This window comes from Petaurus breviceps, unplaced genomic scaffold, assembly GCF_028583685.1.
Source record: "Petaurus breviceps papuanus isolate PSGF00001 unplaced genomic scaffold, PetGlider_PUasm1.0 77, whole genome shotgun sequence".
NCBI classification, from domain to species: Eukaryota; Metazoa; Chordata; class Mammalia; order Diprotodontia; family Petauridae; genus Petaurus; species Petaurus breviceps.
Window position 1 is genome coordinate 4,702,388 of NW_027186492.1, and position 20,619 is coordinate 4,723,006.

The 20,619-nt window shown below is 45.6% G+C and overlaps 2 protein-coding genes across 2 annotated transcripts in view; both read right to left on the reverse strand.

Annotated features, from left to right (window-relative positions):
• Positions 1 to 545: 545 nt before the first annotated feature.
• LOC138175429 (uncharacterized) lies at positions 546 to 12,045 on the reverse strand. Its single transcript, XM_069105817.1, has 6 exons — positions 11,606 to 12,045; positions 10,281 to 10,372; positions 7,209 to 7,288; positions 4,247 to 4,352; positions 3,805 to 3,899; positions 546 to 1,487 (listed from the first exon to the last, which is right to left on the reverse strand). The coding sequence occupies exons 1-6, from the start codon at positions 11,999 to 12,001 to the stop codon at positions 1,420 to 1,422; spliced, it is 837 nt and encodes a 278-aa protein (XP_068961918.1). The 5' UTR covers positions 12,002 to 12,045; the 3' UTR covers positions 546 to 1,419.
• Positions 12,046 to 12,348: 303 nt separating this feature from the next.
• Positions 12,349 to 20,619, reverse strand: part of SPTBN5 (spectrin beta, non-erythrocytic 5) — an 85,693-nt gene continuing 77,422 nt past the window's right edge. The window contains exons 44-49 of the mRNA XM_069105667.1: positions 19,200 to 19,394; positions 15,206 to 15,361; positions 14,457 to 14,674; positions 14,069 to 14,258; positions 13,669 to 13,845; positions 12,349 to 12,483 (exon numbers count right to left, since the gene is read on the reverse strand). Of these exons, the coding sequence (XP_068961768.1) occupies positions 12,349 to 12,483; positions 13,669 to 13,845; positions 14,069 to 14,258; positions 14,457 to 14,674; positions 15,206 to 15,361; positions 19,200 to 19,394 (1,071 nt within the window). The remainder of the gene's footprint in view (positions 12,484 to 13,668; positions 13,846 to 14,068; positions 14,259 to 14,456; positions 14,675 to 15,205; positions 15,362 to 19,199; positions 19,395 to 20,619) is intronic.

Genomic DNA, 20,619 nt, shown 5'->3' on the forward strand with positions numbered 1-20,619 from the left:
CAGAAAATGACATCTTTGATACCAGCTCCTTAACCTGCTGGTCACTTCCTACATGCTCTGCGCCCTTTTAAGATCCCTACCTTCAGCTGGCAACAGTGATGGAAATGCCAGCTGTGCCTCCACATCCTTCATTCCCCTGCTTCTCCAGGGCTTCACAATCCCTGGAGATGCTTTCTAGGGTCTTCCTAGGGTAGCACTGATTGCCGCACATGTCTCTCTCCAAATGCTCAGGGGTCTTTTTTTCTACCTTTCCTTGACCCTCATATGCCTCTGAATTGGGGTCCCTTTGGGTTTTTTCTCCATTGTCTTCCTCCTAGGTCTTTTTTCTCATTCTGTTAAGAGTCCCCTCCATCATCCATGACCTTCCTGTCCAATCCTGAGTGATTTACCATGGTCAGAGAAAACAACCAAAGAGTCACTTCCTTTCACTCAAGAAAGAATCAGGGGATTTTAGATCTGGAAGGGACCTTAACGATCATCTGGGCTGATCCTTTCATTCTGTAGATAAGCAGGTTCAGGAGATGTAGGTGACATCCAGGACTACACAGGCAGTAACTGGTCGAGCCACGACTAGAAGCTAGGCCTTCTGACTCCTACTGCTCTTCCACTTCAGGGGTCATCAGTCTAGAGCTGGAAGGGACCACGGAAACCATTTGGTCTGATGCCTCATTTTAAAAATAAGGAAACTAAGGCCCAGGGAGTTTAAGCAACTTTCCCAAGGTCATACAGATAGTAAGTGGCAAAGACAGGATTTGAATCCAGGTCCTAGGATCATAAGGTCATCAGTTTAAATCTGGAAGGGACCACTGGATCATCTACTCTAACCACCTCATTTTAGAGATAAGGAAACTGAGGCCTAGGGATGTATGACTTGCCTGAGGTCACACAGGGAGTGTCAGAGGCAAGATTTGAATCCAGGTCATAATTTCATCAATCTAAAATTGGAAGGCAACTTCTGAGGTTAGTCCAATCCCCTCATTTTACAGATGAAGAAACTGAGACCCAGGGAGGCTGTGACTTGCCCAAGGTCACACAGGTAGTAAGCATCAGAGGCAGGATTTGGGACCTTAGGCTCCAAGGCTCTTTCCACTGTGCCACACTGTCTTAACCATGAGGCCTGGAGACAGCGCTGCCATGGACTGATTAAGCCAAAAGAAGGGCAACAGAAGCAGCTTAATTTCAGCGGGAAACAACCTTGTCACTGTCCTTACCCCTTCTCTGCTCTATCTTATTAAGCCATTTGCAGTATGAGTCACAGAACCTTGTGAGGATAAAAGGGGATATTTGCTGGGGTTTCTTCAAGTTTTGAGAAAATCTCTGGGGCTGGGGTGTAGGACTGTGCTCTGGAGAAGCAGAGCCCAAGGCCCTTCTCACTCCTCGGGTCCACTCCTTCCGGAACAGTTTCTCCAGAAGGTCTTTCTAGAACTTCTTCTTTTCCCCCGTGTCGAGGCTGGGAGCCCTCGCTGTCTCATCCGAGGTCCCAGGGCCTGTAAGAGAACAGGGAGTCTGGTGGGCCTGGTTGCTTGGTTTGGTTTTTTTTTCTTTCCCCAAACTTTTTAACTCTCTGGCCTTCTCTACAACTCTGGTCCCCCTCCCTTTTTACAAGAATTGTTAAGAACAGGCAAGTGGTCTTCAGGAATGACCAAGATTATAACAACAACAAAACACACTATGGTGATAACAACTAGCATTTATCTAGTGTTTTATGGTTTGCAAAGTACTTCACAAATATCTCATTTTCACAACCCTTTGGAGGTAGGTGATGTTTTACAAATGGGGAAACTGAGGGAGATGGGTTAAATGCCTTGCCCAGGGTGGCTGGGAAGTCAGAAGTCACATTGACCCCATGTCTTTCTGACTTCAGGTCTAGCATTCGGTTCACTGCATCGCCTACTTTACAAGGAGGGCCCTGTGACTCACCTTGCTACCATCTCTCTAATTTTGTTTTTAAATGCTTGTTGACTGACTGTTCTACACACAGAGACAATGTGTCAAAGTGGAAACAACACTGGACTTGAAGTCTGGATTTGACCCATGCCTTTGACACTTACAGCTTGCTGTGTGATCACAGGCAAGTCACTCACCGTGGACAGAGTGGAACCTGTGCTTAGGTTTGCACATCTGTAAAACCGAGATAAGAGGGGCAGCTAGGTGATTCAATGGTTAGAGCCCAGGGCCTTGGAGTCCAGAGGGCCCAAGTTCAAAACTGACCTCAGACACTTACTAGCTATGTGACCCTGGGGCAAGTCATATAACCCTGCTTACCTCAGTTTCCATATCTGTAAAATGGGCTAGAGAAGGAAATGGCAAATCACTCCAGGAGCTTTGCCAAGAAAACCCCAAATGGAGTCACAAAGAGTCAGACACAACTGAAAGCTATTGAACACTGTGCCACCAAAACTGAGATAACCATTCTTGTCCTATTTACCTTTGGGGTTTCTGTGAGGCTCAAATTTGTACGTAAAGCAATGTGTAAATATTAAACACTAGGTAAAATGTCAACTACTCCTAGCAGGTCGAGACCTGTAATTTCACTGGGATGGAGAATTCCTGGTAAGGAAATGGCCTCTGGCGATAAGGGTATGAATTATAGCTCTGCCTAGGGCCCAGAGAGCTAAATTTATTTGCTCATCTTCCAGGTCTATGTCAGAGGAGACTTGGACGCAGGTCTTTGTGATTCCAAGGCCAGATCTTCAGACAATTCAACAGGCTACTTCCCCTGTTATTATTATTAAATTATATATGAGAGGGACCATGAGACTGAAGGGAGTCCCAGAGCTGGCACCTCTCTGCCCAGGGACAGAGTTCTAGGCTAGGCAATGGTATAGACAGCACTAGGCAGTAGCGTAGACAGCTTGGAGAATAAACTATCTACATGTAAGACTGCTGTGTCCATGAGAATAATGCCTCTAGTTTGGCATATTATGGGACTGTAGTCCATTCATTCCTGTGTGTCCTTGTTCCCCCTGGATCACATATGTTCCCATCTCACTGTAAGTACTCCCACCTCCCCATGTAGGCCCTAATCACATACCCATGTAGGGCCCAAGTAGACCTTGCAGTACGAGTGGGGGTGGGGGGGAGACTAAGCAAGGGAGAGAAGAACATGAAGGGAAAGGAGCAAAGTCTGTAAGAGAGGATAAATCAGCAGAACGATGGTCGTCTGTGCCCAGGACCACAGGATGGCCTCCCATCCCCATGAGGTTTCTGAGCCTCAAAGTTCACATTCCACAGCAATAGCTTCAGCACAGGTTCAGGGCCAAAGTGGGATGGCTGGAACGAGCTTTAGTAATTCTGCTTTGCAAACTTTAAAACCTTATGTAAATGCTAGTTATTATGATTATCATTTCAGAAAGTCATGGGCTCAAGCTTGTTCTTCCTGCCCTTTTGGCCCTCAATAGACAGACATGCCAGTCTCTTGATCAAGTCTCTCTTGACTTCAAAGGATTATTGGCGAGGAGACGGTGGATAAATACAAGGGCATTTTGCAGGAGTCACCTAACTTTGGCTTCCTAGCTCTTAACTGTGACAGAGAGAGTGGGGTTCCTTTCTTCCCTAAGTAGAGAGGACCTGAAAGTTTGGGCTAGCCAAAGATGAAGGAGAGGTATAAGACAGAGAGGAAAGTCAAGGCCAGATGTGGGAAAGGAGAGCAAATATGGTCTGTATAAGTAAAGGGGAAAATAGGAGGAAAGATTAGAATTGTAAGGAATAGATTTAGATAGCCTCACCCCTGCCTTATTCTAGAAATGTCGTTTGGAAAATTATTCACTGCATATGGAAGGAGACACACAGGATGCCCCTTACCAATTACATGGCCAGGAGCTGGGGGCCGTGTGAAGTCTTGGGTCGCTCTCTCTGAAAGGCCAGTCTTCCTCTGCAGCTTAAAGGAAGGCATCCTCCTGTGAACATACAACATCCTTTCTCTCAGCGTGGGGCAGGAGATGGGCCGATCTGGGACAGGGCATGTGCGTGATGAGAGAGTGCACAGGCAGGATCTAGGGGAGCCCAGGAAGCTGTGACACAGAATCATCAGGCTGTCTCTCGTGGTCCACATTTGGCCATTGGCACTGGAGGAAACAGGGCAGTGCTGAGTTTGAGGGCTAAGAGGCCTGTCCCAAGATCTATCTCCTAAGGCATCTGAGGACATTCAGAGACACGGAGATCATCTCCTAAAAAGCTGATTAAATTTAGAGAATAGCATCTCTTCCATTAACTAGAACACACACTCCTTACCCCGGTCCCCTACCTGGGTAGCATGATCTTGCTGGGCAGTTTCTCAGCAGGGTTCCCACTCAAAGAGCTGAGAGGTCTGGTTCTGGGTTCTAGGCTTAATCCTTGGGCCTCAGGAAGTGCTACGGGATAAGATCAGATCAGAAGTCAGGCCCTGGTTTGGTGGCTGAGTCTTCTCCAGAAAGGCCTCCCTTTCTTGGCTTCATGCTCTCCTCCAAGATTTAAAGTGTCTGGATGGAGTTTTTCAAGCAGTAATTATTTACTGACCTTTTCTGATGTGCCTAACATTGTGTCTAGGGCTGTGGGTTTTCTATGCTTTGCCATTAAAAGAAGAATTCTATGAAAGCCTGAGCTCAGGAGATCCAAACTGAAGGTGATTCTATAGGAACCAAGGCAGTAATTATCCTAGATTAAGGTTCTTAATATGGGGTCCATGGACCCCCCAAGGGGTCTGTAGATAGATTATAGGCTTCTGAAAACTCAGATGGGTAAAAAATTGCATCTTTATTTTCACTAACCTCTAACTGAAATTTTGAATTTCCTTCAATTATTTAAAAACATTATTCTGAGAAAGGGTCTAATGACACAAAAAAGCTTTAAGAACCCCTCTCCTTAGCCATTCTCCATTAGTTACGTGGACAAAGGAAATGAACAAAGAATTTCAAAGTATTCAAAACCATATGAAAAAATGGTTCAAATCACTAATAACATGATAAATGCAAATCAAAACAACCCTGAGGTTTTACCTCACACCCTGAAAATTGTCAAAAATGACAAAAAGTAACAACAGTCAATGTTGAAGAGGTTGAAGGAAGATAGGCACACTATTACATTGTTGGTGAAGCTGTGAAATGCTATGACCATTTTGGAAAGTAATTTAGAATTATACAAATAAAGTGTCTATATCCTTTGATCCAGAAATTCCATTACCAAGGAAGTCATTGATAAAGAAAAGTCCCTATATATTCCAAAATATTTATAGTAGCACTTCTTGTGATAGCTAGGAATTGTAAACAAAGCTCATTGATTGGGAAATGGTTAAACAAATTGTGGTACATGAACTTAATGGAATATCACTGTGCTGTAAGAAATGATGTATAGGGGTGGCCAGGTAGCACAGTGAGTAAGAGCACCGGCTCCAGTGTTGGGACGACCTGGAGATCGAATCCCGGGCTCAGACACTTAGCACCCACCCACAAAGTTACCTGGCCGTGTAACCTTGAGCAAGTTACTTAACCCAAATTGCTTAGGGGCGGCCAGGTGGCTCAGCGAGTAAGACACCGGCTCTAGTGTCGGGACGACCTGGATCAAATCTGGGTTCAGATACTCAGCACCACACCCAGAAATAACTGGCCGTGTAACCTTGAGCAAGTTACTTAACCCTGATTGCTTTAAAAAAAAAAAAGGAAATGATGTATAGGGGTGGCCAGGTGGCAAAGTGAGTAAGAGTGCCGGCCAGAGTTGGGAGGACCCAGGATCACTTTGGCCTCAGATACTTAACACCCACACAAAAAAACTGGCTGTGTAACCTTGAGCAAGTTACTTAACCCCAGTTGCTTAAAAAAAAAAATAAATGATGTATGATGAATGCAGAGAAGCATGGAAAGATCTATATGCACTGATGCAGAGGGAAGTAAGCAGATCCAAGAAAACAATATACATAATAACTAAACAATGTAAATGGAAAGAACAATCATACACCAAAAAATAAAAAATGAACAATAAAATTGTAAAGATCAAGCAGGACTTGAATGAAGAGATGTGAGAAGACTCTCCCAAACCACCCCCCTTCATGAGACGCAGGAGGTCTATAGGTGTTACATGGTGTACAAGTTTTTGGACTTTTTCAATATTGATTAGTTGTGCTAAATTTTCTTCTTCTCTAAAAAATACTATTTATCATATAGGATGGCTCTTTGTGGGGGAGGAGGTGAGGGATACCTACCTATGTAAGAAACAGAAAATATCAATAAATACATAAAAAGAACCCCTGTTCTAGAGGGACTGAAGCTATGGGAGATTCTCAGAGGCAAAAACAAAACAACAAAAATTAAAATCCAGGAGATTTTCAGATGTAGCTGAAGCAAGAAAGGGCAGAACCGTAACTAGCATGGGGCCACTGGGACTTTGTCACAGCTTGTCCGTGGATAATAAGGCCAGTGGATGAGGTGTGGAGGACTATGATAGACAGGTAGGGCTGCCCCCCCCCATCCCACCCCCACCCCCATGTTATTCTGGGGAAGAAAGTATGCCTCTTTCCTGTCTGGAGGCTAAGCCAACATCTCTTCCCCCCTCTTCCCACAAGGGCCCTGTGACAGTAATTGTTATACTTTTCTTCTGGGACAGGCCACCACTACGTGACCACACCCAACCAAAACAGGCTTTCTCAGATTGTCAGGAGACCTGTGTCACTGGTAGACACCCAAGATTAGCAGTGATTGCAATGTATTTTGGGGGTCTACCAGGATTTCTGCCCCTCCCTACTCCCAATTGTTGGAATTCCCAACTATCATTCTGGGAAAGGGAATTCCTAGAATAATAGCATCTATATGAGTAAATTTCCAAAAGAGAAAGTAGAAACAAAAGGACCCCGAGGATCATAACAGGACAAAGTCTGGGAGAAGATCCCAGGACATAGCTATCATGTGGTGGGAAGAGTAGAAAGCCAGTTGGGAGGTCTGGGCTCTTATCCCACTTCCACCATTAGCAGGCGCTGTGACCTTGGACAAGCTCTTCAGCTTCTCTGGGGCTCCCTCCCAAGCTCTTCCATGAAATGGAGATAATCGCTATCTCCCTCACAGGGTAATCATGAGGTTCAGAGAGAAAATGGAAAGATAGGGGCTTTAAAAAAAAGTAAAATTAAGTAAATAAAGTACGATACATATATGAGTGATTGAGAGCTGGGCAGACCGCAGAGAGTAAAACCTAGGGATTCAGTGTCCCAGCTTCCTTTGCCCCGTCTTTCCCATGGAACCTACCAGCACTGCCGCTCAGGACTTGCAGAGAGAGACCAGTCTGTCCTTCCAGTGATGTTGAAAGTGGAATTTCAGAACTGTTACTGTGCCACAGACAGGGAGAGGATCAAACAATCACAATTATATGATTACAGACTTAAAAAAAATTTTTTTGGAGGGGGGAAGGCAGGGCAATTGGGGTTAAGTGACTTGCCCAAGGTCACACAGCTAGTAAGTGTCAAGTGTCTTAGGCCAGATTTTAACTCAGCTCCTCCCATCTAGCCGCTCGTATTACAGACTTTTAAAACCAGAAGTATCCTAGAGAATCATCTAGGGTAATTCACTGATCCTTGTGTTGATGTGCAAAAAGATGACAAAAGCAATAGGAAAAAGCCCTTACATGTACTAGCTGTGTGACCCTGGACAAGTCACAACCTCATTTGCCTCAGTTTCCTCATATGTAAAAATGAGCTGGAGAAGGAAATGGCCAACCACTCCAGTATCTTTGCCAAGAAAACCCCAAATGGGATCAGGAAAAACAATCGAACAACAACAAACTGTGTAACACTTTTAGAAGGCAATTACATTTTCAAATCCCTGAAAGTTTTATTTATTTAATTTATGATTATTATTTTTAAAAATTATTTATTATCATTATTATTAATTTTGTGGGGACATCCCTGGCCATGTCAGAATTCACCGTCAGCACATGTGAAAACAATAAGCTTGTCTTTGTTTTATTACAGGGGCTCTTGCTTCACTTCATCTTCTAGTAGGCAAGATTTGCCAGAATCAAGATCCATTTCACAGTCATCGCATGACTGTTCAGGGAATAGGCTGCTTAGAAATGAGTTCTCTCCAAAACAAATACATTTTGTAGCTTCCTGATTTCCCGGCTCCATTCCACTAGTTACAACTAATTTTCTAGCACCGCTTCTTGCTTCGAAACGCCAAGACCATCCATCAGAGAGCACACGCAGATCAGTCTGCTGAGTTGGGCCATGACAATATTGTGCCTTTTCAGTTAGCATGGGGCTGGAGTTGATCGTTTTCACTAAGATTGTGAGATCCTCAAGGGCTAGGACTGTCTTTTGTCTTTCTTTGTGCCCCCAGTGTAAAGATCGAATCAGATGAGATTATAGCTTTAAGCATATGAACAATGATAAAGTCCTCTTTTGAATTAAAGCCCTCCCAAGCCACCTTCCCAGACTCTTTGTAAGTGACTCCGCCTCCTCTATGATTCGGACACACTGGCCTTTTCTCTGCTCTGTGCATTCCTGGTCCTCTCTCTCTGCTTTTGTACTGACTGTGCCCCATTCCTGAAATGCCCTCCCTCCTCACCTTTGGCTCACAGAATCCTCTTCCTGCAATGCTGCTCAAGCACCACCTTCTACATAGAGCCTTTCCTGATCTCCCAGTGGCTATAACCCTCCCTCCAAAACTGGTAACTCAGTGGGATATAGCACTGGGCCCGAGTCAGGAGGACCTGAGTTCAAATCCGACATCATTTCTAGCTGTGTGACCCTGGGCAAGTCACTTAACCTTGTTTTCCTCAGTTTCCTCATCTGTAAAATGAGCTTGGAGAAGGAAATGGCAAACCAGTCTCTTTGCCAAGAAAACCTCATGGACAGTATGGTCCATGGCAGGGGTCACAAAGAGTTGGACATGACCGAACAACAATAAATTTATAAGTATTTTGCATTTACTTTGTATAATATTCTTATTGTATATATCTGTTGTTTTTCCCCAAAAGAATCTAAGTTCTTTGAGAGCAGAGATGACGTCATTTTTGGTCTTTGCATCCACGGCATCTAAAACAGCGCTTGGCACATGGTAGACTCGCAGCAAATACTTGTTGATTGTTCATTTGAGGGCCTCTGAAACGTAGGCATCTGCCCCTGCGACTGAGGGGCTGTTCCATAATCTGTCTGTGTGGCTGGTTTTCTTCCTTTCTACCATCACGTCTCTGTAATCAGCTGTCACCACTTCTAATCTCTTAAATTGGAGCAGCTATTTGTAACACCCACCATCACTTCGGCTGTCTGCTGCTTGCCCATTCTTTTGTGGCATCGAGGTGGCATTGTGGAGAGAGAGGGCTGGACTTGAATTCAGGAAGTTGTTGTTTCTGTGGCATCTGATTCTTAGTGACCTCATTTGGGGTTTTCTTGGCAAAGATACTGGAGTGGTTTGCCATTTCCTTCTACAGCTCATTTTACTGATGAGGAAACTGAGGCACACAGGGTTAAGTGACTTGTCCAAGGTCACACAGCTTGTAAGTGTCTGAGGCCAGATTTGAACTCAAGATGAGTCTTCCTGACTCCAGGCTGGCATTCTGTGCACTATGGTGCCACCTAGCTGCTCCACTTCAAAATCCTGCCTCAGATACTAGCTGTATGACCCTGGACAAGTCATAGCACCTATCTCTCAGAGTTGTACAGTTTAAATGAGATAATTTGCACAAAGATCTTTTGCAGACCTTAGAATGCTACATAAATACTAGTTGCTAATCTCATCATCATCATCATCATCATCATCATCATCATCATCATGTTACTTTTCTTCTTTTCTCTTCTGTTTCTTTTCCCTTTGCCCAAAATTGTAGGTTTTCATATGGAGTGGCTACCTATTAAAAACAAATCTAGGAGGGGTGGCTAGGTAGAGTGAATAGAGCCACCGGCCCTGGAGTCAGGAGGACCTGAGTTCAAATTCAGCCTCAGACACTTAACACTTACTAGCCTTGTGATCTTGGGCATATCACTTAACCCCATCCCCCTTCCAAAAAAGCAAAAAAAAAAAAAAAAAAAAAAAAAGAAAATCTAGGAAATGAAACTGCTTCTCTCCTGATTGGCAAACAAATCAATCACAGACAGGACATCATTTTTAACTGTTTGAATTTTTTTCTTTTCCTTCTTCTCACAGTCCTTTTATGGGAGCCTCTTAGCCTTCAGAGCCTCTTATCTTTTTCCCTTAGAACCCCCAAAGAAGCAACCATTCCAGGGCGAGCTGTATTTAGTGTCTCGCATCTCGGAAGTCACGCTATCTCTCATGTCCCGAGATCTTGTGTCTCTCTTCCCCCAAGGCCCGAGGGGCTCTTACCTCAAGTAGAAAGTGGTCTCCCTTTCAAGGCAGCCACTGGGCTTTCTGCACGTGGTTCCTGCTAGGTTGTGAGGGGCTGGGGAAATGACGTCCTGAGAAGAGGCAAAAAGCAGGTCCTTTTGGAGAGATGGAATGCTCCCATCTCTCCGCTTTTCCTTACCTTTGAATCCTCTCCCCTCTTTGGGCTCTCCCCAGCCAGCCACCCCACCTTTGCCCCTCCCTTCCCTAATCGTCTGGGCTCTGCCCCATGTCTCTCAAGCATTTTTCTCTGGTCTGGGTTTAGCCTCAGGCGGTCCCAGTGCAATGCCCTGTCATACTTCTTCCAGGGACTCCCGCCCAGCTGCAGAGAAAGACCATGGGAGGTGGGAATGGCTCTCCTCTCCCTGCTCCTCCCTTCTCCCTCCCTAGACTTTCTCTTCCTGCTCAAGCAACTGTAGTGATTTGGGAAAAGGATCTCTCTGGGCTCCTTCAATATGGCAGGGAAAAGGGATGACTGTCAGCCCAAGGCAGAACCCTGCTTCCCTGGGATTCTGAAGAACAGCCTAGGGCAGGGGTGGAAAACCTGAGGCCTCAAGGTCACAAGTGGCCCTCTAGGTCTTCCAGATTCCATCAAAGAGCCACACTTGAGGACTTAGAGGGCTACATGTGGCCTCGAGGCCTCAAGTTCCCCACCCCTGGGTCAGGGGCTCTATTGCTCCTTATAGACCATGATGGGCTATGGCTGGGAGCCAGTCCTGCAGAAGCAGCTGCATCATGGGAAGTGGCCCCCCTTCCCCCCCAAAAACCCAAAAAACTGGCTTATGTACATGCAGGAAGCCATTTGCACCTGGTCCAGATAATTCCACTCACTTCCCACCCTGCATTCATCCCCAGGACTCAAAGGAGTCTCATCCTATAGCTGTGGGAGGAGAGAAGAATAAAGGCAGGAGAAGTAATCTCATCTCTTGGGACTCACCTGCCTCCCAGAAGGCAGTAACTGTTGTTTTTCCTTTAGTTTTTTTAACCCCTTCAGGGTAGGGGGATCCTTTAGACCCTAAAAACAAAGGACCCTGGCAGTGAGACATGAGGGGTTGGAACACCAGATCTGGGGTCAGTCTTCCTTTTCTATTGGTAAAACCCCAATGTTTAGCATATAGCAGGCACTTAATAATTGCCTTATTTGTGCATTTATTCATTCACTCACAGAGGTGGTCATATGGGGAGTAAATAGCCAAGTCGGGATTCAAACTTAGTTCCTCTGACTCCAAATCCTTTGTTCTTTCCAATATATGGCACCACATTGCCCCAGTGTCTCCCAAACCCCAGGTCCCATGGTCATTACTCACTAATATGGTTCCAGGGGATAGGAAGGAAGCAGAATTGGTCTCCCTTGTCCCCAAGTGTTGTTCCCCAATTGACGTCCTCTCTTGCAGGGGGACATTCTGCTTGACTGTTTGCAATGGGGAGAAGATGGTAGCAAAGGGAGTCCAGGGCTGGAAGGGAATCCTTTTCTGCAGGTTTCTCCTATCAGCCAATTTTGCTCCTGACCCCAGGCATTCTGGGGGCCTCTTCTTGAGGGATGGAACTTGTCTACTTCTCTTTCCCATGGTCTTGGACCTTAAGCCTTCTACTTCTACCTGCTCCAGCAGCTTCTGGTCAATCTGTGGGCCCAGCACAGAGACTGGGGTAAGATGGGGCCATTGACCTGGGTTGTGGGCTCTGAGCCAAGACAGTCTGCCCATGTTTCCTTCCCTTCTTCCAAATTCGATCTCCCAAAAACAAAAACAAAACCTGGTTCTCTCTGGTTCCCTTCTTTACCTTGCCCCTGATTTCAGGAGGTTTTCCCCTCCCGCTCTCCCACCCCTTTACAATAGCACGTCATTCAATCAACATGGGTGAGATATGGGGGCAGTATCAGGTAGGAATGGGAACAGAAAGGATCCCTCTACCCTGAAGGATGGAAGATTAAGAAAAAAGAGGCAAGGGCTTGGAGGGATGCTGAGTCACAATATGATCCCAGGAGGATAGATAGACCCCTTCCCCACCTACACTTGTAACTAGAGCATTTCTACTCTGCCTTGGGCCCTAGTTATCTCCTTTCCAACTCTTGCCCCCTTGCCTCAGTCTTCCTCTGCAGCTGGTCAAACTTCTCTTCCTGAGATGCCAATATCTTCTCAAGGTCCTGATGCTTTCTGAGTAGCTCCTCTACATCAGACACTGAATTCTGGAAAGAAGCGGGACTGAAATGAGACCCAGATGCCCAACCTTGTGCCAACCTACATCTTCCCAGCCTCGTTTAGACTGTGAGCTCCTTGAGGGCAGGGGCTGCCTTTTGTCTATTTTTGTATCCCCAGCACCTAACAGAGGGCCCGGCACACAGTAGGCACTTAATAAATCGTTACTCTTCTGTTAACTCTTCTCTATGCATTCTGTGTTCCAGCCAAACTGGTTTCCCCAAACTTGACCTTTCACCTTCCACCCTCACCAGTTTGCCCAGGCTAAGCCTTCCTGGAATTCCCAAGCCTGCTCCTCATTTTCTTCCAAGATTCAATACAAGTGCTGCCTCTTACATGAAGCCATCCTTGATTTGACCTCCCACTTTTCCCCAAGCATAAAATGTTCTCCTCCCTCTTCCGATTTTCCCAGCACTCTGTGAGTTTTCCTTGTTCCCATCATGTTCTACAGATTATACATATACACACATTGTAGGCTCCATTCCCATACTGTAAGCTCTGTATTGTTTTTCATTTTTGTCTTCCCAGCACCCTTCACTGTACCAGCATACAACATTCCATCTCCCACCTCAGTACTGCTTCTTAGGATCCCTGGTTTCCTTCAAACCTTAAGTGCTCCCTCCTCCATGGGACCTTCTAATTCTCCTCCCTCTCCCAGAGCTTTTGCCTCCCCCACCTGCCCCAAATATTCTGTATTTACCCTGTACCATACTTATATTTATATATGTCCTCAATACTGCACCCCCCCCCCTTGAATATAAGCTCCTTGAGAACAGGGCTTGTTTCATTTTTGTCTTTGAATTTCAGTGCCCAGAACATAGTAGGTGCTTTTAAAAAATAAGAAAAGGGGTATATTTAATTGAATAAGCAACAGAAGGTGAGAATTGGGCAAATGATACAATCTAAAATCCACTTTATGGAGAAATAGTCTTTTAAGAGAACTTTTAGCCTTGGCCCTTTTTATTTGAAAGGAGCAAAAGGTTTGCCTTGCCCATAAGAGGCTTAATAAATATTTATTGAATTACTTTGTTGAATCAAATTCCTTGACTGGCAGCCTGTCTTTACTTGCCTCCCCATGGTCCTGTTTGGGCAGAGGCCCCAGCACTACCACTGAGCTAGAGAAGTCAGGGCCCCAGGGGAAGCAGGAGAGGCTTGGGGGCAGGATGCTGACTCACCCCGAGGTTGGGGTCCAGGAGGAGGCCCTCTCTTGAGCTCAGCCAAGCGTCGGCCTTTTCTAGCTCCTGTCGGAGCGTCTGCAGCTCCCAGTTCTCTTTGTACAGCCCATGACGATGCGCCCACTTTTCCTGCAATTCCTGCAGCTGCCATCCCAGTTCTTGGAGCCATTCCTTCACCTGGATGATGATGATGGTGATGAGAAGGTTTGCAAAGTGCTTTACATGTTACCTCATCTGATCCTTATAGGATCTATGCCCTATGAGGCAGGGGGTATTATTTATCCCCATTCTTCAGATGGGAAAACTGAGGCACAGAGTGGTGAAGTGATTTGGCCAAGGTCATAGCATTAGTAAGTATATGGGACAAGATTTGAGCTTCCACCTCTTCTCCTGCACTGACCTCTTGGGCCATAAAGTGGCCGCTGCCTGCCAGCTGCTCTCCTTCTCGCTGGGCGTCCTGCACCAGAAGCCGGTGCTCCTCAATGTCCTGCTTGAGCCCTTCATGCTGCAGTAACTGTCGTTCTGCCCGGGTCACGTCCCCAAATGGTTCTTCCAGTGTTACCAACCTCTGCATCTCTTGGGTCAGGCCTCTGTGAGGCAGAGAGACTTGGGTCAGATTGGAAAGAGCAAGAGTCTTAGGTCAGAGCCTAGAGAATCAGGAAGATCATCATCATAACAAAGGCCATACTCCCAAAGGAGACAGGGTGGGCCACTGGAAGGACCACCGGCTCTGGAGTCAGAGAACCTCTAGGAAGGGTAGGGAATGACTAGGGCAGGCCCCCACTCACAGCAGCTCTCTGCAGCGGCTTAGGAAGATGTGGCCACGTTCAGCTTGTTGCAGCCACTGGCCTCGATTCTGGGCCTTTTTGTCCAATGCTCTCCAGGCTTCCTGCACCTCTGACAGTCTCTCGGCCAGGCTTTCCTGAACGGCTGGGTACAGCCGGCCCAGCCAGCTGGCTTCAGCCTGCACCCGGCCCACCTCCTTCTCCATGGCTACCAGCTCCCGCTGCAACCAAAGAACATTAGCAGACCACACACTCCCCTGGGATTAGTGCTCCCTGGCTTGGGGTCCTCCTTCTGCCCTCCCTTCTTTCCCCCTCCCCTCTCTCTTCTCCCCTTTCTTTTCCCCCTCTCCTTTTCACTCTCTCCTCCCATTTTTCCATATCCTCACCCCTAGACTCTCTCCTTCCCTTTTCCCCTCTTCTCCTCTGTTTCTCTTTCTCTCTCTCACTCCTTCCCCCTCTCCCTCTCTCCCTCTTCTATTCTTCCATATCTCCACTCTAGACTTCCCATCTTTCCCTCTCTCCTCTCTCCCCTTTCCCTCTCTTTCCCCTCTGCTGTTTATCTCTCTCTGTCTCTGTCTCTCTCTTCTCTCTCCTCTCTCTCTCTGTCTCTCTCCTCTCTCTGTCTCTGTCTCTCTCTCTCTCTCTGTCTCCTTTAGATCTAGTCACAGAGTCCAGAAGGTTGTGCTAACTCAGGCCTGTGAGAAGGAGAATCTCCTTTATGGCTCTTCCAGATTTGAGGCTCCCTCACGTACCTCCAGGTTCCTCTGCTGTCGCTGAAGGGCCTGCACAGATGAAAGGCTGTGGACATGGTCCCCTTGACCCAGCACAGTGGCCTTTTCCTGTATCCAGCTCCATAACTCAGCTGCTGCCTGATCAAAGCCATGGACCTCTCTGGCAGCAGCCAGGTTCTGGGAAGACAATTAAAAGAACTGGAGATGTGACTGGCCAGATGCCTAGCTCTGGAATCAGAGGCTGTTGTCATTTTTCGATCATGTCTGACTCTTTGTGACCCCATTTGGAAAAGATACTAGAATGGTTTGTCATTTCCCTCTCCAGTTCATTTTACAAATGAGGAAACTGAGGCAAACAGGGTTAAGTGACATGTCCAGGGTCACATAGTTGGTAAGTGTCTGAGGCCAAATTTGAACTCAGGTCTTCCTGATTCTAGGTCTGGCACTCTATCTACTATACCATTTGAACCTCACCTATATGATGGTTCCATTAGTATCACCATTTTACAGATGAGGAAACTGAGGCTCGGAGTGGTTAAATGGCTTGACCAGGGTCATGTAACCAGTATCTGATGTTAGATTTGAATCCATGTATTTCTGACTCCAAATACAATAAACTACTCCACTTCCTCTCCTGTATGTATTACCAATGCCTTGCCTATCACACGTACTTGAAAAAGAAATGTTTCTCAGATGGAATTATAGGGTTTAGATCTGGAAAACACTGTAGAGGCCATCTGGTCCAAACCCCTCATTTTACAGATAGGGAAACTGAGGCTTGGTAAAGTGAAGGAATTCATTCAGGATCATAGATCTAAGGCTTAAGAGGCCATCTGCTCCAACCCCCTTATTTTACCCATGGGGAAACTGAGGCCCAGTGAGGTGAAGGTAGTTTCCAAGGTCATATAGGTAGCTAAGTGGCAGATGCAGGACTTGTCTTCTGACTCAGAATCTCATGCTCTTTCTCCTAAAACCACAGCACAAGAGATCGGGAGGGGGGGGGATTGCCTAAAAGAGAAGTGGCAAAGGATTTTTTGCCTAACCCGACAAAAAAGACTGATTTCCACAAGGCACATGAGAAAAGCAGCCTTATTTCTTGGAATGCCTGAATTGTTTAGTTTAGAATGTATTTTTCTTTCTTGCCTCTGAAGAACAAGGGAAAAAACCACCAAGCTCCCATTAGTCCTAAATCTTTAAACCTGGGCTACTTGTAGAAGAAAATCTAGAGCCCTAAGTAAGAGTTTTGGCAATTGAGGCAAGTTAGGGTGGAGTGGGCTGGGGAAAGGGTTCTAAGGTATGCCCACCGCCCTGTGTGCTTGGGACAGAGGTACATGGAACACAGAGGTCATGGAAGGGGGGGAAGCTGAGGAACTGGGAGGTCGGGATATCCACAGGGGAAAGGGCTGGGAGGGAGAAGACTGGCAGAGGGAGGCTGACCTGAAGGTCCATAGATACAATGAGAAGGATCTGGGAATGAGGGACCAGTGGTGATTGATTAGTGATACTGGCAGAAGGCAGGTATGAAAGTAAGGAGCAAAGACTACAAACTCTGCCTCCTGGTCTTGAGCTTTAGGGGTGGGAGAGAAGGAGTCGCCAGCCTTAGAGTGGGAGCAGAGAACAGTGGTATCTTCAGGAGAAAGCTAGGTTTCAGTGAACATCAAGGCATCTTGGTATAGTCAAAAGAGCGCTGGTTCTGGAGTCAGGGGGCCTGGGTTCAAATCCAGCTTGTGATGCTTACTATCAGAGTGACTTTGGGCAAGTCATTTAGCTTCGTTGGGACTGATTTTTCCTCTTTAAAGAATGAAGGGGTTGAATCTGGGATCTCTTCCGGCTCTGGGTCTATGATCTAGGTGGCCCATGATCCAGAGCACTAGGACTGGAGTCAAGAAGACCTGATTTCAAATCCTGGCCTCAGACACTTGCACACTGTATGGCTTTGGGCAAATCTGTCTGCCTCAGTTTACTGAATTGTAAAATGAGGATTAATAATAGCACCTCCCTCCTAGGGTTGTTATGAGGGTAAAATGAGATAATATTTGTAAAGGAAGGAAGGATTTAATCACGTGCCTGGGACTGTGTTAAGCACTATGCAAATATTGCAAGTACTTTGTGAATCTTAGTGCTAAAAAAAACTAGCTATTATTATTATTAATTATCTTATCAATGTGAGAAGAAGATCTAAGATAAATAAGGGTTTTAGCAGTGGAAGAAGGTTGCAGAAGGAATGATGGGAAAGGAACAGAAAAAGATAAGGGCTAGGGGAGGGCAGGCACTGAGTTTTCTGGAGGGAGGGGCACAGTGTTACCACTTTTGCTGCTGATTTAAGTCTGTGCTGGGCCCTGAGCTAGGTGGCCTTATATGTGTGCAGTCTAAGTCTGTGGAAAAGAGCTCCTTGCAGGCCATGAAGGTCAATGGACCCTAGGGGGTGGCAGCCCAGGGGCCAGGATCTCTCTCTCTCTCTCTCTCTCTCTCTCTCTCTCTCCTATGCTATGAAAATGTAATACCTTCCAAATACTTAGCAAGACATGAACTGCTTTTTCGAATTATACATCAGAAGCTTTCTTTCTTTCATGGAACTAATAAATGACAAATCCCTATAGTACAAATACAGATCTCAAAATATCTCAACCAATTAACTGAACTAGAGCATTATCAGAGTCTGGATCATTGCCCATAAACGTCTGGATTTAACACTGAACTATAATTACTTTCAAACAGTGTTTTAAATAGATACTTCCATACCAGGCTACATGGTACTCCCAACTCTTGAAAAAACTTGCACTGCTCTGCCATATATACACAGCCCTCTGCGACCATGGGCAAGCCACTTTCCCCACTCTGACATCTAGATTACCCATCTGTGGAAAGGGGACAATGACAATAGCACCCATCTCACAGAGACAGCTCTCTGGGGAAAAAAACTTTTATGCAAGTCACACTTTTAAATTTAATATATACTATCAGCATTTTCTTCATCACTTTCTTAAATCTAGACCAGTGGTGTCAAACTCAAATAGAAATAGGGCAGCATATTGACTTAGAAAATCAGAAATGAACATTATCTATGTTTTATTATATTTTTATTATTTTGTTAAAAATTTCCCAATTATATTTTAATTTGGTTAGGCGGCAACTAGTAAGTTTTGCAGCACATGCAACTGCTAAGTCAACATGGACGCTTCCGGTCTAGACAAGTAGTGAAACAATAACATAGTCCTAATTTGTAGTTTTTGCTTATTTTGGAGGGGTAAAATGCTCACACTGAAAATTTAATTGTCATCTCTGGTATGAGTTGGTTCTAGCACACCATTGATCAGTCTCTTTCATACCACCATGGATAATTACAGCATCCATCCCACAGACACTTAATGGGATATATTGAAAGCTTTGGTGAGTAATTAAAAAAAAAGAGGATAAAGCTTGCATTTCACAGTGGGAGTTGGCCAAAAGGAGCATGTGTTTGGCCATGGCTGGCCATGGACTGGGGGAGGGCCTGTGTGGTGGGGGCATCACCAACAGATTTGATGGAATCTGGAGCTTCCCTCTCAATTAAGCTCCAGAATCCTGTTACGGGCTGACAACCAGTTGACCCCACCCTCAAGGCTGGAATTCATTTGTATGTCATTAGGAGCCAAAGCACAGGAAGACTGAGCCACAGGAATGATGATAATAATAGCTAATGCTTCTATAACAATTTAAAGTTTGCAAAGCCCTTTACTCGTTTTGTGTCCTTTGATCTTTCACAATAGCCTGGTGAGATAGAGGCTATTTTTATCCCATTTTACAGATGGGGAAACTGAGGCAAATAGAGTTGGTGGTTTTTTTCAAGTGACTTGCCTAGGGTCACACAGTTAGCAAGCATCTGAGAACAGATTTGAGCTCAGGTCTTCCTGAACCCAGGCCCAGTGCTCCATCTACTATTCCATCTAGCATCTGTGGCCTATCTGTGGCCATCTACTGTAGCCACCTACTGTGGCCCATCAACCCTTCTCTGGCAGCTCTGTTTAGCTTGTACCTCTGCGCGGGTCCTCATTGTTTTGTTCAGCTGTTCCCAGGAGTCCTCGATGCGGCTCCTTTGAACCTGGATCTTGGGGTAGTACCTGGGGGCTGCCTGTTCCAGGTTGCCAGCCAGCTCGAGAAACCCCTGAATCTTGGTTGGTCCCAAAGTCTGCACTTCCTTTTGGAAAGTATGGAACTTTTCTTCCAGTACCTGCAAGTGTGAGACCCAGAATTCCATCCCAGCCTAGAGCACACTCCCTCCTCCCCTCTGCCTCTTAGAACCCCTGGTTTCCTTTCAGGCTCAGCCCAATCACCACCTTGGACATTCAACTCAATCTTTACATCTGAGCTCCTGGAGAGCAGGGACTATCTTTTTACATATAGTAGGTGCTTAATAAATGTTTATAGACTGGCCTGACATCTAGTGTAACCCTTCTACTTTACAGATGATAAAGCTGGGACCCAGAGAGGCAGTAATTATCAGAGCTAGGATCTGAACTCTGATTTCTAGTACCTCACCCCACAAATCACCTGTATCTGTTTTGCATATACATATATAACCCATATCAAATTATTTACTGCCTTAGAGAGGGGGAGGAAAGGGAGGAAGGAAGAAAATTTGGAACTCAAAATTTTATTAAAAAATTAATGTTAGGGGCAGCTAGGTGGCACAGTGAATAGAGTACCAGCCCTGGAGTCAGGAGGACTTGGGTTCAAATTGGGCCTCAGACACTTGATACTTACTGTGTGACCTTGGTCAAGTCACTTAACCCAATTACCTTGCCTTCCCCTCTTCCCCCCAAAACAAACAAACAAACAAATAAAAAAAAGAATGTTAAAAATTATCTTTACATGTAATTGGAAAAAATAAAATACTATTTTTGAAAAATTTAAAAATGTGTTTTGCATATAACCTATCTAAGAACATGTTTCCTCTGACTGGATAGCCAGATCCTCAAGCACGGCTATTTACTTTTGTCTGGCAAAGAACCTGGCCTTAAAGAAATATTTCAAGAATGATCCTATGATTGCTTGAGGGAAGGACAACCCTGCCCCCACCTCCCTACCATGGTGTTCCCACTACACCTGCAGCCCAGTGGCATAGGAGAATCTTGGCTGGGCCTGCTGTCCCTTCATTAATTAATCATCCCTGTCCCTAGAACACTCAACATGCAAAGCCCAGGGCTTCCCTCACCACATCCTGAGGAACTTTCCCTACCTCATGACTTCTTTCCTCACCATGCAGTCACCCTCCCCTTTTCATCTTTCATTGGGATAGTATTTTCTTTTGGAGGGGGGAAGGCAAAACAATTGGTGTTAATTGGCTTGCCCAAGGTCACACAGCTAGTTAAATGTCAAGTGTCTGAGGTCAGATTTGAACTCAGGTCCTCCTGACTCCAGGGCTGATGAGACACCTAGCTGCCCTGGGATAATAC